Source organism: Microtus pennsylvanicus, chromosome 16 (genome assembly GCF_037038515.1).
Source record: "Microtus pennsylvanicus isolate mMicPen1 chromosome 16, mMicPen1.hap1, whole genome shotgun sequence".
Taxonomy (NCBI): domain Eukaryota; kingdom Metazoa; phylum Chordata; class Mammalia; order Rodentia; family Cricetidae; genus Microtus; species Microtus pennsylvanicus.
The window spans coordinates 33,351,962-33,370,768 of NC_134594.1; the positions used below are offsets into that span (position 1 = coordinate 33,351,962).

The 18,807-nt window shown below is 39.4% G+C and overlaps 1 protein-coding gene across 3 annotated transcripts in view; it reads left to right on the forward strand.

Moving 5' to 3' along the window:
• Mme (membrane metalloendopeptidase) overlaps nucleotides 1–18,807 on the forward strand; it is a 78,974-nt gene that overhangs the window by 36,331 nt on the left and 23,836 nt on the right. For all 3 annotated transcript variants that reach the window (XM_075950381.1, XM_075950383.1, XM_075950382.1), the window contains exons 9-16: nucleotides 4,335–4,469; nucleotides 6,224–6,325; nucleotides 7,919–8,055; nucleotides 8,171–8,264; nucleotides 9,538–9,666; nucleotides 10,445–10,543; nucleotides 11,493–11,573; nucleotides 12,989–13,092. In XM_075950381.1, coding sequence (XP_075806496.1) covers nucleotides 4,335–4,469; nucleotides 6,224–6,325; nucleotides 7,919–8,055; nucleotides 8,171–8,264; nucleotides 9,538–9,666; nucleotides 10,445–10,543; nucleotides 11,493–11,573; nucleotides 12,989–13,092 — 881 coding nt within the window. The remainder of the gene's footprint in view (nucleotides 1–4,334; nucleotides 4,470–6,223; nucleotides 6,326–7,918; nucleotides 8,056–8,170; nucleotides 8,265–9,537; nucleotides 9,667–10,444; nucleotides 10,544–11,492; nucleotides 11,574–12,988; nucleotides 13,093–18,807) is intronic.

Consider the following 18,807-nt stretch of genomic DNA (forward strand, 5'->3'; position numbering starts at 1 on the left):
GGGGAGTTCCAGTCTCCAGAACATAATGGTGAGAGAAAAGAAGACTGATTAACTCGGGCCCATTTGGTCCTCTGGGAAGAGAATGCACTAAGATATTAGGCAGAAATACATCCAACAAGAGTAGATATGCAAAATGAGCAGAAAAGAATTTATCAATGCATGTATCTTCATGAATGGTATTTTGATGATACTTATTGGATTTAAGTTCCATGAACCCAATATGACTTTGCATTCTAATTTTTTTTTTCATTTTTTGAGACAGGGTTTCTCTGTAGCTTTGGAGCTTATCCTGGACCTAGCTCTTGTAGACCATGCTGGTCTTGAACTAATAGAGATCTGCCTGCCTCTGCCTCCTGAGTGCTGGGATTAAAGGTGTGCGCCACCGCCACCCAGCTGACTTTGCATTTTAAAGACTATGCATATCATCAGTTCCCAGATGACTTAATTTCCATCAGTCTGAGAATGATTTTGTTGTACTTTAGTGGCCACTATAGCCTAGACATACCATTTAGGAATACTATAAGGTCAGTTTAATCATAAAATTTGTAATTGTTCTCTTCATTAGCTTTTTGACAATGAGGGTACATATTGAATCTCAAGAAATTGCCAGTAGGAGAACTTCTCAGGAAGGAATGCGTGTACAGCATGTCTTCTTTTAATGACACTGTTCTCAAAGTCAGCTTAGCAAGGAGTCTATAACGCTAGAGTTCCCCTTTGGCAAGAGAATTTATGGCTCCTCTGATGATCTGAGGAGATAGTTAATGATACACTCTTCTCCAAAAGACAGAAGTAATGAGGGACAAAGCAAAAGTGTAAATATCTATTCTGAGAAAACAATGTGAAGGGTATGCCCATAAGTGCTAATCATTCCCAATAATGGAATTCCAGCCAACCATCTCACATGAGAAAGCCCTCTTATATAAAGAAAAATCATCTTAGCTTTTTTTCAGAAATGTCCCTTCTTAAGAAAGCCCCCACAGCTCTGTGCTGGGGGTGAATTAAGGTTGGACTCAAGGCTGCTTTTTATCTACTTTTTTACTTCATTAAGGCTAATTACTTTCTCCTTCTTTGTAAAGAAACCTGTAGACTGGAAACCTAAAATATCTGCCTATGATTGTAGATATTCTTATGTTCTGTGCAAATGTTCATCTGACAAGGCAAAATAGGCGAGGGTAGTAGTCCCATAACTATACTCTACACACCTATGACAGAAGTCAGTTCTCACATTCCACTCTCAAAGAAAAGCCGTCATGATTATTTTACATTTTTATTTAATTATCAACAAAATACTTCACTGAACCACGTATTTAGGGATAAAATAAAATGAGGAAGTCTACTAATAAGAAGTTGAATCTGAGGAGGGACAGAAGTGGGAAATGCTAAGCTATGTGTTGTAGTGATGCAAGGCACGGTTAGAGAGAGAAAGCCAAGAGCTATGCATTGCCTTAGAACTCTTCTAAAACTGGTGGGCTCATAAAACAGGGAGGCATTTTAGGGATGAGGATAAAAAGCTTGAAATATGGCAAGAGTCCATCAAAGCCAGAATGAAATGACGCAAGGCCTGTGTATCTAAATCAGAGAGAAAAAAGACAGATTCCTCCCTTTCCCCAAATTTAATAAACTCCAGGAAAAAGGGAAAACTGAGATTTGTCATCGTAGAGATGAGCATGCTCAAGCAAACTGAGATTAAATGTAGAGATTTTGCTTTCTGGTTTACCCAAAGTGTAAGCTAATAATGAATACTGCTGTGGTCTGGAGATGTTCTGATCAAGCAGAAATGAGTGAAACCTTCTAAATACACTTATATTTTAACTTCAATATTTTCATTTAATAAATATCCATTGAATTTATATCATTATAACAACTCTTGTAGGCAGTGGGAATTTGGAGACATTATTTTTGCTGTCATTGAATTTAAGTCATGCAGGAATAAAAGAGACAGAAGTGAAAAGGACATAATGGGAGGACATACTGTAAGTTGAGGAAATATTAAGATGAAAATAAAATGGTGATGTCCTAACGAATTAGTGAGTAGATGAGCAACTTTGATTTCATTCACCTGGGCTTTGAAAATGATCTCTCTGGCTGGAGTGAGTAGACCATACTGTAATGTAGAAGGGCTCATTTGGTCATTTATGCAGAAGAGGGTGATAGACTTGATGAGGGCAAGTGGATCTAAGATAAGTTGCAAGATGACCCACTTGTCATAGACTAAATGTGTACTTTAAGCTTCTGAGCTAATATATATATATATATATATATATATATATATATATATATATATAGCCAGTAGTTTCTCTGTGTACTAGCGTTGGCATTCATATGGCACAAGGAAAACTGTTGGCCTCATTTTCTTCTTTCTGGGTACCCAGAAAAAGACAACCCTGGTATATCATTTAACAAAATATAATGGGCCATTTTATTTTCAGCTTGGTAAATTTGAGAAGAGGATTTTTAGAGATTGAAAGCAGTTTGCGAAAACTCTGGTTCCCTGCATTGACAATAAACCTTTGAAAATCTTGTACAAACCTCGAGGTTCTTTCTGATAACCTACTAATGGCCCCAGTCTCCTTCCTGGGCCGAGGGACATCCTCCTGGGTCCTGTATTCTTCAAGTTCTGTTGTAGACTTGTTTTTAGGTTCAGCTATGTCTCATCCCTGGTTCCCAGGAGCAGGTATGCAATTCTCCATTCAAAAGCCCTCTGTGGAGAGGAAATTTTTGTGCTAGCAGTTGTATGTTGTTTATAGGAAGTTTCTGAGCCTCTTAGATGGGAGGCATCTTTCTTACTTGGTGTCCTTGGTACACTTTGGGTATTCAGTCAGTAAGCTTCCTGAGTATCGCTTAAATATCCCCAGCATTAATGGCTAACTTAAACATAGTTCTGTGACTTCTCAATTACTTCCTGGTCTACATTTTGTAGATTTTCCTCTGAGGAAGGAAAAGTCAGATAAGAGCTGAGTGTCACAAAAAAAAAAAATATCTAGACATAAAACTCTTGATCTCATGGGTTACCACCAGGGTACCCGGACATCAGCCAATCTGACTGGAGAGCTTTCTTCTCTTTTGTGGCTATTGATGCCATTCATTAGCAATGATATTCAAGACTAAAGTACAGTAGTAAAATGGCCTTACATTGCTGTTGTGTTCCTCTTTAGCAATTCCAATAAATATGAGCTTTTCTCCCAGGCTGGGGGGAGCTAGCGTAGAAACACCATTATCTGCTACTGTAAAATGGAAATCATTTTTATTAAAGCAATAATCCATGATGATAGGATTAGTAAATAATATTTTTGTTAATGTGTGGTTTAAAAGCCTACAAAATTGCCCCTATATGGATGGATTTTATACAGCCTTTTCAAAGCAATTGTTCTTCAGAACTACTGTTGTTGGTGTTAGAATTTATAATCCGCTTTTCTAACAAAGGGCTATTAGATGTTTTCAGGTTATTCTCCACTGAAATGATCCCTGATTTACGGTCTCTTCAGGACACAACTGTTAAAAAATAAGAGCTCATTCTTGTCCTGCATTGTTAACTAAATCTTCTCTAAATCACAAGAAAGGAAAAATAATTTTCACTTTCAAAAATATCTCAGTTCCTCCAAATCTGCATACTTGATGTCATTTGGCATGTTACATGCTTAAAAATGAGAAAAAGTTAAGACCTTCGGTTTAGACTGATAATTCACAAAATCTTAGCAGTGGAAATAGTTTATTGCTTCTGCTTATCTGAGATAAAATTCAAAGATATTGAGCTTATGGAAGAAATGTGGCATCGAATCTATGGTATCTTATATCACAACTTCACAGTAAAATGGGGAAAATAAGAACCTTTGGTTGTTTGTTGAAGAAAGCCCTTAGAGCAGTCTCAAAAAATAGCTTTGCCCAAGATATCAAGATGTCCTGATCATACTATATGAAAAAATACTTTCATTCATTCATATATATATATATATATATATATATATATATATATATATATATATATATATATATGTCAACCTGAGGGGAAAGATTTACTAAGGGAAAAGAAGTAATTGTGTAATTACTTAACAAATGCTTTACAACTGTATTTTTATAAAAGCAAATAACTGTATTGAAAATAACATAGTCTCCATAGACAAATGACCATAAATTAAACCATTCCAAATGATATTTTATTGCTCTGCCTCTGCTCTAATTAAAGGAGCTGTACACGTCATTTCTTTCAGCACTTAGAAACTATTTACATTTTATTGTGCTTTTTCTGCTACCAAAAATTAATGTTTTAAAAACCCTTCTATGCCATGATGAATATCAGAAAGCTCCCCCAACAACTTACTACTTATTTCTTGCAGGCTTGCACAGCCTATGTGGATTTTATGATTTCTGTGGCCAGACTGATTCGTCAGGAAGAAGGATTGTCGATTGACGAAAACCAGCTCTCTTTGGAAATGAATAGAGTTATGGACTTGGAAAAAGAAATTGCCAATGTAAAACGCATTATTTTTCCAGGATTCTGAATAACATCAACCACTTTTTGTTTCATTCCCTCCTCTCTATGCTATTTTAAAGTTAAAAGTCTCGCTCTTTAAGTCAGTGATAAAAATGCATAGGCCAGTAATGGATCATTGACTTCAGGAGAACCTTTGAAACTATAGAATTTCCTGAATCCAAAAAACTCGCTAACTTTGACAAATAGCAAACAGGCTGCGCTTCATCGCCTACCTATATAAAAAGCAGTTGCATCAAAATCTTACACTCAGACTGTGAGATGCTCTCATGACCCAGGAAGGCACATGCAGTATTTTTTTTTTAAAAAAAAGTTTTACTTTGTTATTCTGAAATACAAAGTGTCTTCAAAGATCATCTCTGTCCTTCTGCTAAGAACGTGGTTAGAAGACAGAGTGAGGCCACTGATTTCAGCCGCTGAGATAGCAGAGTTTGGGGAATATAGAAAAACGTTAGCAACAGAGTCAAGGGGGTTTCTGTATTTCCTCTGCTACCAAGCAAGCCCTTGGAGACTGGCACTCTGCTCTGAGTCTTCAGAGGGGCCATGAAGGCATGAGCAAGTGAACTCTGGCCCTAGGCAATAAACAGTGATTGAACCTGGTCTCCGTTCCTAAACAGTACAAGCAAAACCCTGTTCCCTTAGGTTCCCCCATCCGCTCACGATTGCCATCTGGCCTCATCAGAATCTTGAAGACTGAAGATAAGCAGAGAGTGATTTTAGACTTGCTAGGGCAACATGAAACCCCCACCCCTACCCCAACCCTCAACCAGATGCAGACTGCTTGGAGGAGCAACGCAGTGGAGGATAGTTTGATGGGCCACACATGGTGCTCAGAGGGAAACTGACTTGCTAGAATTTCTTGTCCTGGGATTTTATCCCTCCTCTGTTTCAGACCATGTACCCTTGGGCAGCATTGGCTCTGTGGTCGTTACTCCATGATGCCTCCGATGTAGTTGCCAGTGTCCTAGACCTCCCCCTGCCTTAGGCTCTGAGGTTGGCCTAGGGTCATAGTCATCTTTGGGTCACTCATGGGTATCTAACAGCGTACATACTGCCTCGTATGAAGACGTTCAGTACTGATTGTCTTCATCGATGAGTGGATACGTTACCCAAAGGGGACATTGTCACACTCATTCTGCACCTTCCTTTTTTGTGTCTTCCCACCAATCATCCCAAGCGCTAACTTGCTGTCATAACTTAATCTTTAGGCTCAGGGAACAAAATACAGAACACTAATTGGTCAGGAGGAAGGGTGGTCACGACAGTAGAAGAGTGGCCTTTCTTCTTGACCAACTTGTGACCCACCTGCCATGCTCTAAGAGTTTGCTGTGCCAACTGCCATAAATTGTTGTAAAAACGTTTGCATTTCCCCTCCCTGGGGCTTAATTTTAATTAGAATACTGGATTATAAACTGAGAGTAGAAGCCAGTCTTTGGGAGATAAATTGGAGATGACTATATCCAAAGAAAGATATAAAATATGCAATAGCAACGGACCTAACTGAATAGACCATTAGCCACAAATATTAATGAGGGGCTTGGACAGTTAGCAAAGTGTAAAAAGATTTTTGAAAAATTTTAAGTTTGATGCTCTGGGTAAATACCATTAATTATTACTGAATGTACATAAAATGATAAATTTTGAAGAAAGATCAAATTATCTCATACCTACTCTACGCTCTATTTTTCAACATATATATTTTTCTAAGATAACAATCAAATATTAAATCCCTAGGCTACAACTAAACCTGAAGACCGAAATGACCCAATGTTGCTTTATAACAAAATGACTCTGGCTGAGCTCCAAAGAAATTTTTCTCTAGAGATTAACGGGAAGGTAAGTAGAAAGTTTTCTAGTTTTGTGTGCCCTTTTCCTATACCGTTTCCTGAGATCATAGAATTGCATTTTATTTACTGAATTAAATTAGCTTCAAAATGAATTTCAATGACATTCACTATTAAACTTCATGAAAAGTCCCAGGGCAGGGGTACTTTGAAAGTGCTATTTCTGTATGTAAGTAGAATGGGATTCAAAGGCAAAATTCCTTTTAAGGGAAGTGTGCAATATTTTAGACACTGTATCAGAAAAGGGTTAGGAGAAGGTTCGGGTCTTTATGAGAGCCCATTACGTTATCAATAGATGTAGGCTGTCTAGCAAGAAGTCATGAAATTTCTCTTCAGTTCTTAAGACAGCATGATTTACTCATAAAACATCCCATGTTCTCATCCAGGCCACTTATGAAAGTATTCAAAACAATAATTACAAATAGAATCAGGTTGTAAGGAAATCTGTCTCCGTATCCACTAATAAACATGACTCTCTTGGTTTTGTTCAGTTAGTCTCTAACAGTTTCCTTTGTGCCTTTTCCTTGTGTAGTAATTGGGCCACGTGGCTGGGACATGAAGCCACATTTATGGAACTATGTCAAAACCCCCACAGCCAGAATTCTCTTTGTATTAATTCTGTAATACTGATTCTAGTTACTGTGTTAGTGAGTTAGTCATTTCTCACATACATTTCTTGATACAATGTGTAAAATAAATGTGTTTTGGAAAACTGGTCTTAAGCACAAAAGGAAAGCAAGTTTTTAACATAACACTTCCTGCACAGTAAGGGACTTGTGTGTGTGTGTGTGTGTGTGTGTGTGTGTGTATGAATCTAAGATACTGAGATCTTAGGTACTCAACTCCCATGTAAGGAATAATAGGCAAGATTTAGTCTTTTAAAACTTTCAGCTTAGCTACTGAAGTTGGAAACCTGCACACCTAAATATAGAACTAAGATGAAGAGGTCTGCACATGCTCCTTCAGCTCCTTGGCATCTCTGCCATAGCCACATCCTGTCCGGGACTGAGACTCTGCTCAGGTGCATGGCTGTGTTTGAATGAACTATTTATTACTATCCATTGTTAAAAGATGGTCTGTATATACTTGCATGCTCAGAAACTAAAGGAAGCTTTATTTTTAAAATTGTACTTTTCTTTTTAAAAATTATTTTTTCAGTCGAGAGGCAGAGGCAGGTGGATTTCTATGAGTTCGAGGTCAACCTGGTCTACAAAAGCTAGTTCCAGGACAGTTAGAACTGTTACACAGAGAAACCTTGTCTCAAAAAAAAAATTATTTCCTAGAGAAGAGATGACAATGAGCCTAATTTTTAATTATGTGCTCGGTATACATAACAGATTTGTTTTGCTCTTAAATAGTTGATTTAATTCTGCTATCTAAATAATCATATTGGAGAACTAATATTTATTCAAAAGCTGACTCAAACAATTGACCAAAAAAAATCTCAAACACAAACTGGCTATTCTATTAAGTATTTTATGATGCAGCTGATCCCCTTTAGTCTGCGCCCTTCTAACCATAATTCTTGGAGCCAAGAAGGGAAAACCATAATTACTGAATCTTTTATGCCTGCTTTTTTCCCCAGCCATTCAGCTGGTCAAATTTCACAAATGAAATCATGTCAACTGTGAATATTAATATTCAAAATGAGGAAGAAGTGATTGTTTATGCTCCAGAATATTTAACCAAACTTAAGCCTATTCTTACCAAATATTCTCCCAGGTAGGTATGTCAGAGTGTCCCATCCTCAAAGTTTACATTTTATATAAGTCTTTAGAAGCTTTGCAGCCTCATCTTTTCTGTTGCTGGGTGGTGGGTTTTTTTTTTTTTTATACAGAGATCTACAGAATTTAATGTCCTGGAGGTTCATAATGGATCTTGTAAGAAGCCTCAGCCGAAACTACAAGGAGTCCAGAAATGCTTTCCGCAAGGTGAAGACAAAATCTCTCTTTTCTTAAGCCCTAAAGAGATGCATGGTTGTAAATGCTTCCTGTGTACACTGTGCTGGTCCTTCCCAAGAACCCGAACACCCAGATTTGGTTGTTTTGTAGATGTGTAGGGAGAGGTCACTGCTCTGGGCTCTGCCATCCTACGCTGGTCTGCTACGGTATCATGAGCTCATAGCCCTGTAAGGAGTTACCTGTAGTTGTACAAAAGAATACTGTATTGATTTGTTGTTGCCGATGTGTTAAAGTCTGTCTCAGAGGAAATCAGTTTCTCAATTGACTTGATTTTCAGGGGCTCATGGCACACTGGGCATATATAAAGACAGACTTCTTTGTCATTGCATTCCTTAGGAAGAACACTAGCCTGAAACTAGAACCTAAGCTTTTTCTTAGTCTGCATATACATTATCTACACAGTCATTCAGTCCTGATATTAAGAGAGAGGTCAGTAGGAACTAAAGAAGGAAAACTCTAACATACTGGTTGTTGTCCTGGCAAAAGAATAACTGCTTGAAAGTTGATAAATAAATTGATAACTTTGTATACAGGGCTGAGAAGGGACTCAATTGCAAGAATGCTTGAGCATGGCTTTCTAAAAAGACAATAAATATCCAAAACAGCAAGCGTGGTCACTCACACCTGTAATCCCAGCACACAAGAAACGGAGTGAGCCAGAAGGCCAGCATCATTCACGCCAGTGTGAGGCTAGTCTGGACTGATTACATGAGACTTGGTCTTAAATCGATAAATACAAATAAGTAGAGACTGCAAAAAAAGAACGTTATTTCAGTAAATTGCCAATCCCCTTATTGGTACTAAAACTTGGGTATACACAGTTTTCCTAACGTACCTGAAATTCAGCTAAAACATTAAAAGGAGAAATGCGTTTTCTTGTGTATAAGATTTCCTCTCTCCGGCTTTATCGAACATTTCTTCACGTTTATGTTTGTATAGTGGCACAAGGTTGTATTTTCTCTCCCAAAGCTTCCCTGAACGTTATTAACTCGTAATAGCTAAAAGTTCTACTGGGACACGCCTCTGAAAAGAGAACTTGTTTGCCAAGGCCTTTTTTTTTTTAAGTAAACAATCCAGCCGGATTACATTTTATCGTAGCTTAGGGAGAGCTACTCTGAAGAGAAGCATTGAGTACAGCAAGAACTTAAAGCAGACAGGAAGACTAGCCTTGCAGACTGCCTGCTTTTACTGCTCACCATCCCCGACTCCTAGTCAGAGGCCGTTTTCCTTCTCTCTTTTCTAGGCCCTTTATGGCACTACATCAGAAACAGCGACATGGAGACGGTGCGCTAACTATGTCAATGGGAATATGGAGAACGCTGTAGGGAGGCTTTACGTGGAAGCAGCATTTGCTGGAGAGAGCAAACATGTGGTAATGTTCTAACACAGCTCATGGGCATCTGAATAGCATCCTGGCGGTTCGTTTGTTTGATTAACAGTTACAGTTGTTCGCATCTTAGCTCAATTTTTTGTTAATTAGGCAATGAATCTGGGTGTGATAGTATAGCATTGTTCTCAAGAGAGTTAGCCTTCCACCCCTTAATATCTGGTTCTGTCTCTGCCTTCATATTGTCTAATTGAAAGCGCTGATGTGTTTTCTGGAAGCAGTGCTGTTAGTATTCACAGTCATGTATTAGACTTATAAGGTCTTCTATTGCCCAATTGACCATTTCCTTAAACACCAACAAAGTAAACTACAGTTTACTTGAAGTATGAGAAGCATATTCTGTTTTCTAATAGCTCCTGAAATTAAGACAATGGTAATGACATAGTAATATAGTTTATTGAAATGCTACTTCTTGCTTAATTGGACCACTTATGACAGTGACAGCTAATATTCTAACCTTCTAAAAGGGAAGCAAGAACTGGGACATTCTGAAGGTAATTTTAGCTTCGTGTATATAGAAGAACCTCTTTTATTGGGAAAATTCAATAATAGCAGTATTGCTTTAAAGTATAATAGTCCCATATGCTCACCTACATCCATTTGTTTGGGAATCACAATTCATCTGTAAATTTGTATGTGTGAACATACACCTGTGTCCTTAAAGGCAGCGTGTAGCTCTGTTTGAAAACTGTAATGAAGAATGAACTCCTGGGCTGTTTTCTACATTCGACTATTACCAGGCTAATATTTGTTTTGCTTTGAGGTTGAAGATCTGATTGCACAAATCCGGGAAGTTTTTATTCAGACTTTAGATGACCTCACCTGGATGGATGCTGAAACAAAAAAGAAAGCTGAAGAAAAGGTAAGGACAAGTCAGGGCCTTTAAAGAAAATCTACTTACAGGGGGGAAAAAAAACAAAATTTGCACAAAAGCTATAAGCCTAGGAGGAGGGCAATAGCTCCATTGGTAAACACTTGCCTTATAAGCATGAGGATCTGAGGACCTAAAACCCATGTTAAAAACCAAAAGTAGGTGTAGTGGCGTACATCTGAAGTCCCAGTGCCGGGAAGATGGAAGATGGGCATATCCCTAGCTCACTAGCTGGCCAGCCTTCTCGGTGAGTTCCAGGACCATCAGAGACTGTCTCAGAGAGGGTCGGCGAAGCAATAAACAGAAATAAGTAATGGGGCAGTTAAAATAAATGCACTTAAATAATAATACTGTAAAATTAGTAATGAACAGTGGACCAATACAAGGTAGGTAACAAAGAAACCCACTTCCCAGTCATGCAAATAATGCCATTCCTTTAACTTGAAGATCTGCACTGGCTTTGGGGAAGTAAGGGAACAAAGACTGAAGGAGCCAATATTCAGGAGTGTATTAGCACAATGCCTGTGGAGCCCTTATCTGTTTTCTCAGCTGAATCAATGAAGTGGAAAGATAACTATATCCTGCAAGATTGGGAGCACTAAATGTTATTCCTTCAATAAAATTGAAAGGTCTGGAGAGGGAAAAATTTTCATAAAACTACATTACATGTGTAGCAACGGCTTTTGGCAGTTTCCAGGGGAAAGCTGCAGCCCAGAAGACAGAAAGCATGAGGCGCTAAGTTTCAAGCCTTTTTTTATTCATTTTGAACTAAGGGAAAGAGTCATTGCAGAGGCCACTGGTTAAGTGTTGTCAAGTGCTCCTTTCGTAAATGACACACCAGGCTATTTAATTGCTGGTTGTGGACATGTGATGTTTGTATGTGAAGGTTGTGGTTATGGAGATGGCTGTATCCCCACTTCCAATGTTGTCATTTTCACAGGCCTTAGCAATTAAAGAAAGGATTGGTTATCCTGATGACATCATTTCTAACGATAACAAGCTGAATAATGAGTATCTTGAGGTGAGTCTCAGAAGTGGTGTGTGGGGCTGGTGGCAACGTCACTGTAGCTCAGGAATGCCAGACACTATGTAAATCAGCCTAAAACTGTAGAACCCATAGCGCTATCTAAAACCTGTAACGCTAATACCCAAATTATGCTCAATTTAAACTTGGTTGTCCTTGTAGTGGACTGTATTTGGTTTCTATATGTTTCATTTTAACAATGGTGAGAAAAACCTTCTATCCTTTAGAGTACTGATATATTTGCATTATACTTTATAACAGTAGCAAAATTACAGTTATGGAGTAGCAATGAAAAATATATCTGTGGGGTTTATCACAACATGAGAAGCTGTATTAAATGGTCACAGCTAGGAAGCTTGAGGACCACTGCTTTAGAGCATCAGGGGTAGACTGATGGGCTGCCCACAGACCCTTACAGTGGCTTGCAAGGCTATAAAAGTCACAGAGCCTTCTATTTCCTAGTCATCATCCCAGTGGGTATCGCACAGTGTGCCTCCTCTCTTAAAAAGCAGTATAACTGAGAACCATTTTTTTTAATATTCTCTGGTAGTGTAACTGTTAAAAAAGGTGACACTGTTTAATGTCACTCTGTACCTGTGATCAGACTTGCCTGAGATGCTCAGTGTTGTCCTGTGACCACACCTGTGACCACAGGCTTAACACCCTGGTCACAGCAGGTGACACACCCCAGGTCTGAGATGACACTGATGGATGATTCACCAAGTACTAGTAGGAGGTTTACACACCAAAATGCTCATTCCTTCTTTTCCACTCACAAAAGAAATTAGTTTTCTTGCACTTTTTTGTTTGTTCGCTTGTATGTTTGTTTGTTTGGTTGGTTGGCTGGCTGGCTGGCTGGCTGGCTGGCTGGTTGGTTAGTTGGTTGGTTTTGCTACAAGAGAGGATTACCTAAGATCAGAGACAGACTCAAAGCTAAATACCTGGACTCCAAATTCTACTTCTCTTGCTCTTTTAAATCTTAGCCAATGACCTGAAACATCTCCACCTCACAATCTTCAGCTTTAAAACTGATCTCAGCTGTTAGGCTACAAGGTTATCAGAAAGAGCAATTGAGTATAATAAATACTTAAAATACAAAGAACATTGCCAAGGACAGTGGGTGCTAAATAAAGAGGGTGTGGTTATGCACAATGGTAGTTGTGCAGAATGATACCAATATTGTGAGGTTGGCCTGACCTTTGCTTCATGAGTGGTTATAAAAGAATACACTAAAGTTATGGTATAACATATGTAACAAGGCTAATCTATAACATACACAACATATAGCAAGGCTAATTGGGAATAGAGCATCCTTTATTATGTTTTTAATGTCTCTTAACTCTATTAAGTTGTTTTCCAAACTGTGATGAGGCTGGCATTAATATTTCTCCCAAACCTTTTGTCTAATACAGTTGAACTACACGGAAGATGAGTACTTTGAGAACATAATCCAAAATCTGAAATTCAGCCAAAGCAAGCAGCTGAAGAAGCTCCGAGAAAAGGTGGACAAAGATGAGTGCGTACAGTCTGTTTCCTAATTGTTCATTCTGTAGTGAGCCTCTCCTGCTGGCTCTGCTCCCTTGACCATCGCAATGCCCCCTTCCCTCAGGAGGTTCTGAGAACGTCTAATCGGATTGTATTAACAGCACGGGCCAGGAACTTCAAACCAAAGCCTTTCTCCACTAAGGCTCCCTCACACTTAACTTCATCTCTTGATTAAGTGGCTTCTTAACTGTTGCCATCGCTAGCTTTTTGCTGGACAAGTTTTTCAGAAACACCTTAGCTTAATGTGACTTTGCTCTTTAAGCCCGTGCTTGGGCTTTACTTTGCATCCAGAATATTCTTCCGCTATTATAATTGCCTACACTTTCTATTGGCCAGGCATCCCACAAGCCCACTCCCTTTTCTGATTGCTTCATGTGACACTTCCTTTAACCCTGCAAAAGCTACACAGGAGATCCAGGAATCATTAGGAGCAATAGCTTCTGAATAATAATTTCCTCCTCATTTTCATCTCAACATTACTTCATAATGACTGTTACTTTTGACCTTTGCTTTTCCACCTGATAGGTGATATGCGGAGATTGACCAGCATATGTGCTGAGTCCTCAAACCCACTGGGTTTCCTTAGATTGGTCTTCCAAGACTTTTAACCCTGTAATAACCGAAGCTATTCTCGGTGCCTATCACCGAGCTCAGTGGCACCTACAATTAGTGAATTTCCAAGCAACTGAAAATTAAATGCCCCGCCTTAGTTTGTGTATTGACTAACAATGTGTTTCGTTGATTATTTTTTCTGTAACTACTGTTCTAGAGAAATGACTCGCCCAGTTGTCACCGGGTCCTGGGAAATTAGGAGATAAATAACTGCAGACAGTAGATGATCTTTACAGCAGAAGTTGCGTGATGCAATGACCTGTACCACAGGACAGAAATGTGCCGGGAAAAGTCCAGAGCTATTTTAATATTTTAGTGCACAGCCTAAGCGCTTCATTAGTCTTGTTTGAGCCATTCCCAAAGATTCTGAAACAGCTACAATGCGGCTTTCAAGCTCTCTGCCATCCAGTGCCAGCGTTTTCTCTCTCCCTCTTCTTTCACACTGAATGAAAAGGTCCAAACATCTGGCTGCACATTAGAATCACATGAGCAAGATTAAAAAAAAAATAGTGATGCCTCAGCTCAGAGCTCGTATATCAGGATTCATTTGCTCTAAGACTCAGAGCCCCAAAACTGGAACTCTTTGCAAGTACCACCCTCCAAGTACAGACCTCTGAATTGGCCTCCTTTTGTATCATCTTCTTCCATATTTCATTTAAAAAATATTTTCCCAAAGTGATGCCTTTAATTTTGTTAAACTTATTTTTGTGCTTTAAATCACCAGGAATACTCTGGCTATAACTGCATTAAATAGCTAGGACTGAATCCTATGAGGTGTATGGTAATAAAAGTTCCTTTTATTTCATTTGGGTTTCTCCCCATGAAAATTTCTGACTGATGTAGCACCTGTTTAATAGGGGGGAAGTCACCTTTGTTGTCCCTTTCCTTGTTCCATGTGTCCTCAGGTTCAAGTCCTCACTGACCTTCAGAAAGGCAAATCTATAGCTTCCACTTGGTCAAGTGGCTGGAAGTCACATATCATTCTCAGATCCTCATTCCCAATGACTTGTTGGAGGAATATATGTCCACAGACGTACTGAAAAGATAGGGGAGAGTCTGTGAACTATTATTGGGTTGTATTGCAGAGTATTTCAGAGGAATGCTGATTAATGCATTAAAATTCCAGGGAACTAGCAATATAAGTAAATTCAGCTAATTACCTAGTAACTCCTAGATCATCCCACTCCATGTGCCCCCCGTAGGCGCATGCATTTACTTCTCGAAGGTGTATACCATCCTTATTGCATCTGAGTATTTGGATCTGGCCCAGATCCATCTGCTGAGCTTTTCATTTAATATCTAGCTGGTTAGCAAGCATTTCTATGTAGCTATATCATTAACCACACAAGCACAACATTTTGCCACTTAGGCAAAAATTAATCTTAATTCTTTTAGCTGTCTATTTTCTAGAAGCTTCCACCTTATTATTCCCACCCAGATCGACACCAGGGCTTCCTCTTGATCTCTCTGGGCTTCCCTATTTCATCTATAGTGCTCTCTCCAAAGAAAAAGACTGCTTTCCCCCGCTGCTGATTAAATATTACATGGTTGGGTGTTTAAAACCATCTCCACCTGCTTCCTCACCGCATTTTTCTCTGTTGTTTTCATTTTTTTAAAAAAAATTTATTGCCAATTATCTCATGTTTTCACTTCATCCTCACACTGCTATCCCCAGGGTCTCGATGATACAGCTTGACTCATGTTCTTTCTCAACGAAAACCTTGTCTGTCATTCCTGTTGCTTAGCTCAAGAAATATGAACCTTTATAAAGGTCGAAAGTTCCCATAGCTCTCTGGAATTCCTTAACAGTCACCCACACTCCCGGCTCAGTCCAAAACTCTGCTGATATTTAGTGCTTCCAAACCACCCTCTGCCCTCCCTTTGTTGCTTCTGAGTTTGTAGCATCCTATTTTATTTATTTTGTTGAGACAGGGATTCTCTGTGTAGTCTTGAAGCTTGCTATATGGATCAGGCTGGCCTCAAACTTCCTGAGGTTTTCCTGTCTCTGCCTCCCTAGTGCTGGGGTTAAAGGTGTGTGCCATCACATCCAGATGTAGCGTTTTTTATTTCCTTGTTTGTTTAACAGGAACCTCTGCATGGCTTGACTCGAGTGTTGTGTCTTTAGCAATTGTCCGCCAGCAGCTTTTTACTCACCCATACAGAACTGTCACAGTTTGGTGTTGCTCAAGAAGCTAATTTTTGTAGAAGGAAGAAACCACTATGTCAAAAAAAATGGACATCGATTAATAGAATGTGGATACTTCATGCATGGCAATAGGGTGTGCAAATGGCCAATCTGTAATAATGTTGATAAAATTATTTCGGCAGATAACCTAAAAATGCCTCCATCTCCACATTTTACCCCTACATCTGGTGAAGATATACATCCCTGTGACTTTTTTCTGTTAAACAAATTTTAAAACTTAGTCTCAAGGAGTATACATGCAATATGTCCAAGTTAATCGTTTGGCTGAAGGGCCTCCCTTTACCCTTGTGAACAGCTCACACCTGCAAAGAACAGGAATTTTAATAACTTTAAAACTTCATATGGTTACTGAATGACTATGTATAACTTTTTTTTTTACTCTGAATGTGCTGTCTCCTGAGGGTTTGGTGCAATTGCAGAGGAATTTCAAACATGTCCAGTTCAGAGAAAAATAGCCCTGCACTGGGAGTCTAAGCGTTGGCAAGAGTACTTAGTAACACATCTAAAATCATTTACTTGTACTAAAAGGATAACTCGCTGAGAGCTAACAAGACAAAAATAAACCTGCCTGTGTGTTCATGAACAACAAAACATTAAGGCTTCCTTAGGAGGTTTCTAGATTTGGTACTGATTTAAAAAAAAAAAAAGATGTAATTTTTTTTGACTGATCAGGAAAACATTCTCTGAGCATGTCAGCTAGAAGCTGAATTAATGAGTAGAACAGAGCAGTGACTGAAAACAAAACAAGACTCACTAACCCATAGGATGTCTTCCTTACTCTGTGCCTGCTGGGTTTTCTGATCAGTATAATCAGATGATGGCAGACTGCAGTCAGTAGACACCTAGAGACCACAATAGATGGTGGCAGACCACAACAGAGCATCAAAACGTCCCCTATTCCCACTTAACTAGAGAGGACAACTCAGAACTCTGGCACCGTTACTATGTGTAATCTCTTGAGAGGACCATGCTCAGGTGGGGTACCGCCGTAGGTGCCGCAGCTCTCTAGGGCTGCGGAAAGGCAATACCCTTCATCCTCCCCATCACAGGGCAAGCTGGGTCAGTCCTGTGGGGCAGCCATTAATAGGCCTGAATATTTGGTGGGTGCCTATCGTGTTCCCAACAGTGTGCTAAGTCCTCGTGGTTCAAGCTAAAAATAAAACATGGACTGTCATTACCTGTGAAGCTACTTCTAATCAGCTGGGCAGATGGTGCCTGGATGTGGAGTCAGGTAAATACAAAGGGTTGCATGGAATAGAAGAAGTCTGTGTTCCTTACGAGGAGTTCTCAGGATTACCTAGTATCCGGAAAAATGGATTCTCCAGCTCAGTATCAGGAGGGTCTTGGTCTTCAGGCAGATTCAGTCATGAACTGTACATTAGTTGCGGTCACTACTCAAATGCAATGTTCAGAGAAGGTCTTTAGTTCTCCTGCAGTTTTGTTTAGGCCTTAAAGTACTATGTCTGTGGAGGAGGAAAGGAGTGTGAGCTATGGAACTGGAGGGGGTGGTAGGGTAGGGTTTGGGTGAACTAAGATTTTTGTACTTACATATTAGCTTTGTAAACTTAGCCTCTGAGCTTTGATTTTTTGGGGGATGGTGGGTTTTTTTGTTTTTATTTTTGTTTTTGACTTTTCTAAATTTAGTTAATAATATCTATTTTTGCCTTGGAAAGAAAGGGATATGGTAGGCGAGAAAGAGAAAAGGCCCTCTTTATGTTGACAATAGAAAGGCATTAATCACTGCACTGGTATTTGTGCATCGTGTGGATCAGCAGTTTGGTGGTCGGGGTTGGGAGGAAGGCAAGCAGGCCGTCTTTCCCTTTCCCTTAAATATGTTTTCGGCAGTTCCATCACTTAGTGTCTACATGTACTAGGGCAGAGCTTTGTAGTAGGAGCACAGGGCCCTTTGTTCTGCTGCCTGGCTAGCTTAGCCCGATATAACCACACGGAAATCTTTATTAATTTAATTACTCTCTGGCCCATTAGTTCTAGCCTCTTATTGGCTAACTCTCACATCTTGATTCAACTTATTTTTATTAAATCTGTGTATCACCATGAGCTGTGGCTTACTGGGAAAGATTCAGCATGTCTGACCTGGAAGCTGGCTCCATGGCGGCTCTCTGCCTGCCTTCTTCCTCCCAGAATTCTGTTCTGTCTATTCCACCCACCTAAGGGCTGCCCTATTCAAAGGCCAAGGCAGCTTCTTTATTCAACCAATGAAACCTACACAAATACAGAACAACCTCCTACACCAGAGCATAGCGACTACACAGTGACTCAGTTTCCCTACCTACAGATTGTAGGTGCCCTCTATTCTGTCAGGATGATCTGGGAGGTCAGGAAGAGCATGTGAGAAGCGTTTGAGAAGAAAAAAAAATAACAGAAGTGTAAAATGTTATAATGACCAGAGATTTCAACAGGATTCTCCTTTCACCCGGCAATACTTGAGGAGGCACACACAAAAAGCTATTTATCATCTTGCTGATTTCAAAGGAGTTGCTTTTAGCATAGATGCCTAGAATTGAACACTCCCTAGGAGAAAGACCTTAATGGTCTTGTCCTTTATTTTAAGCTTTAAATTCTGTGGCTGAAAAGAGGTTTGTTCTAAGTGCTCTTGCAGTCCATCGGGTTCACTTTGTCTTAAAGCTGCTGAATTTGAATGTTCATATCTGCTCTTCTTACCTGTCATAAAGACTGGGCCCCTTCATTGCATCACTGCCTAGCTTCCTCAGGGTGTAAAGAGATGGATGGCAAACACCTGGCTCCTCTCTCATGGGCATTTTAGTTATGTGTCCTCTTTGAGGATGTCTAGTTGCTGATTCAAGACCAATTAAGCTTACCTGACTAAACTACATTTCAAAAATTAAA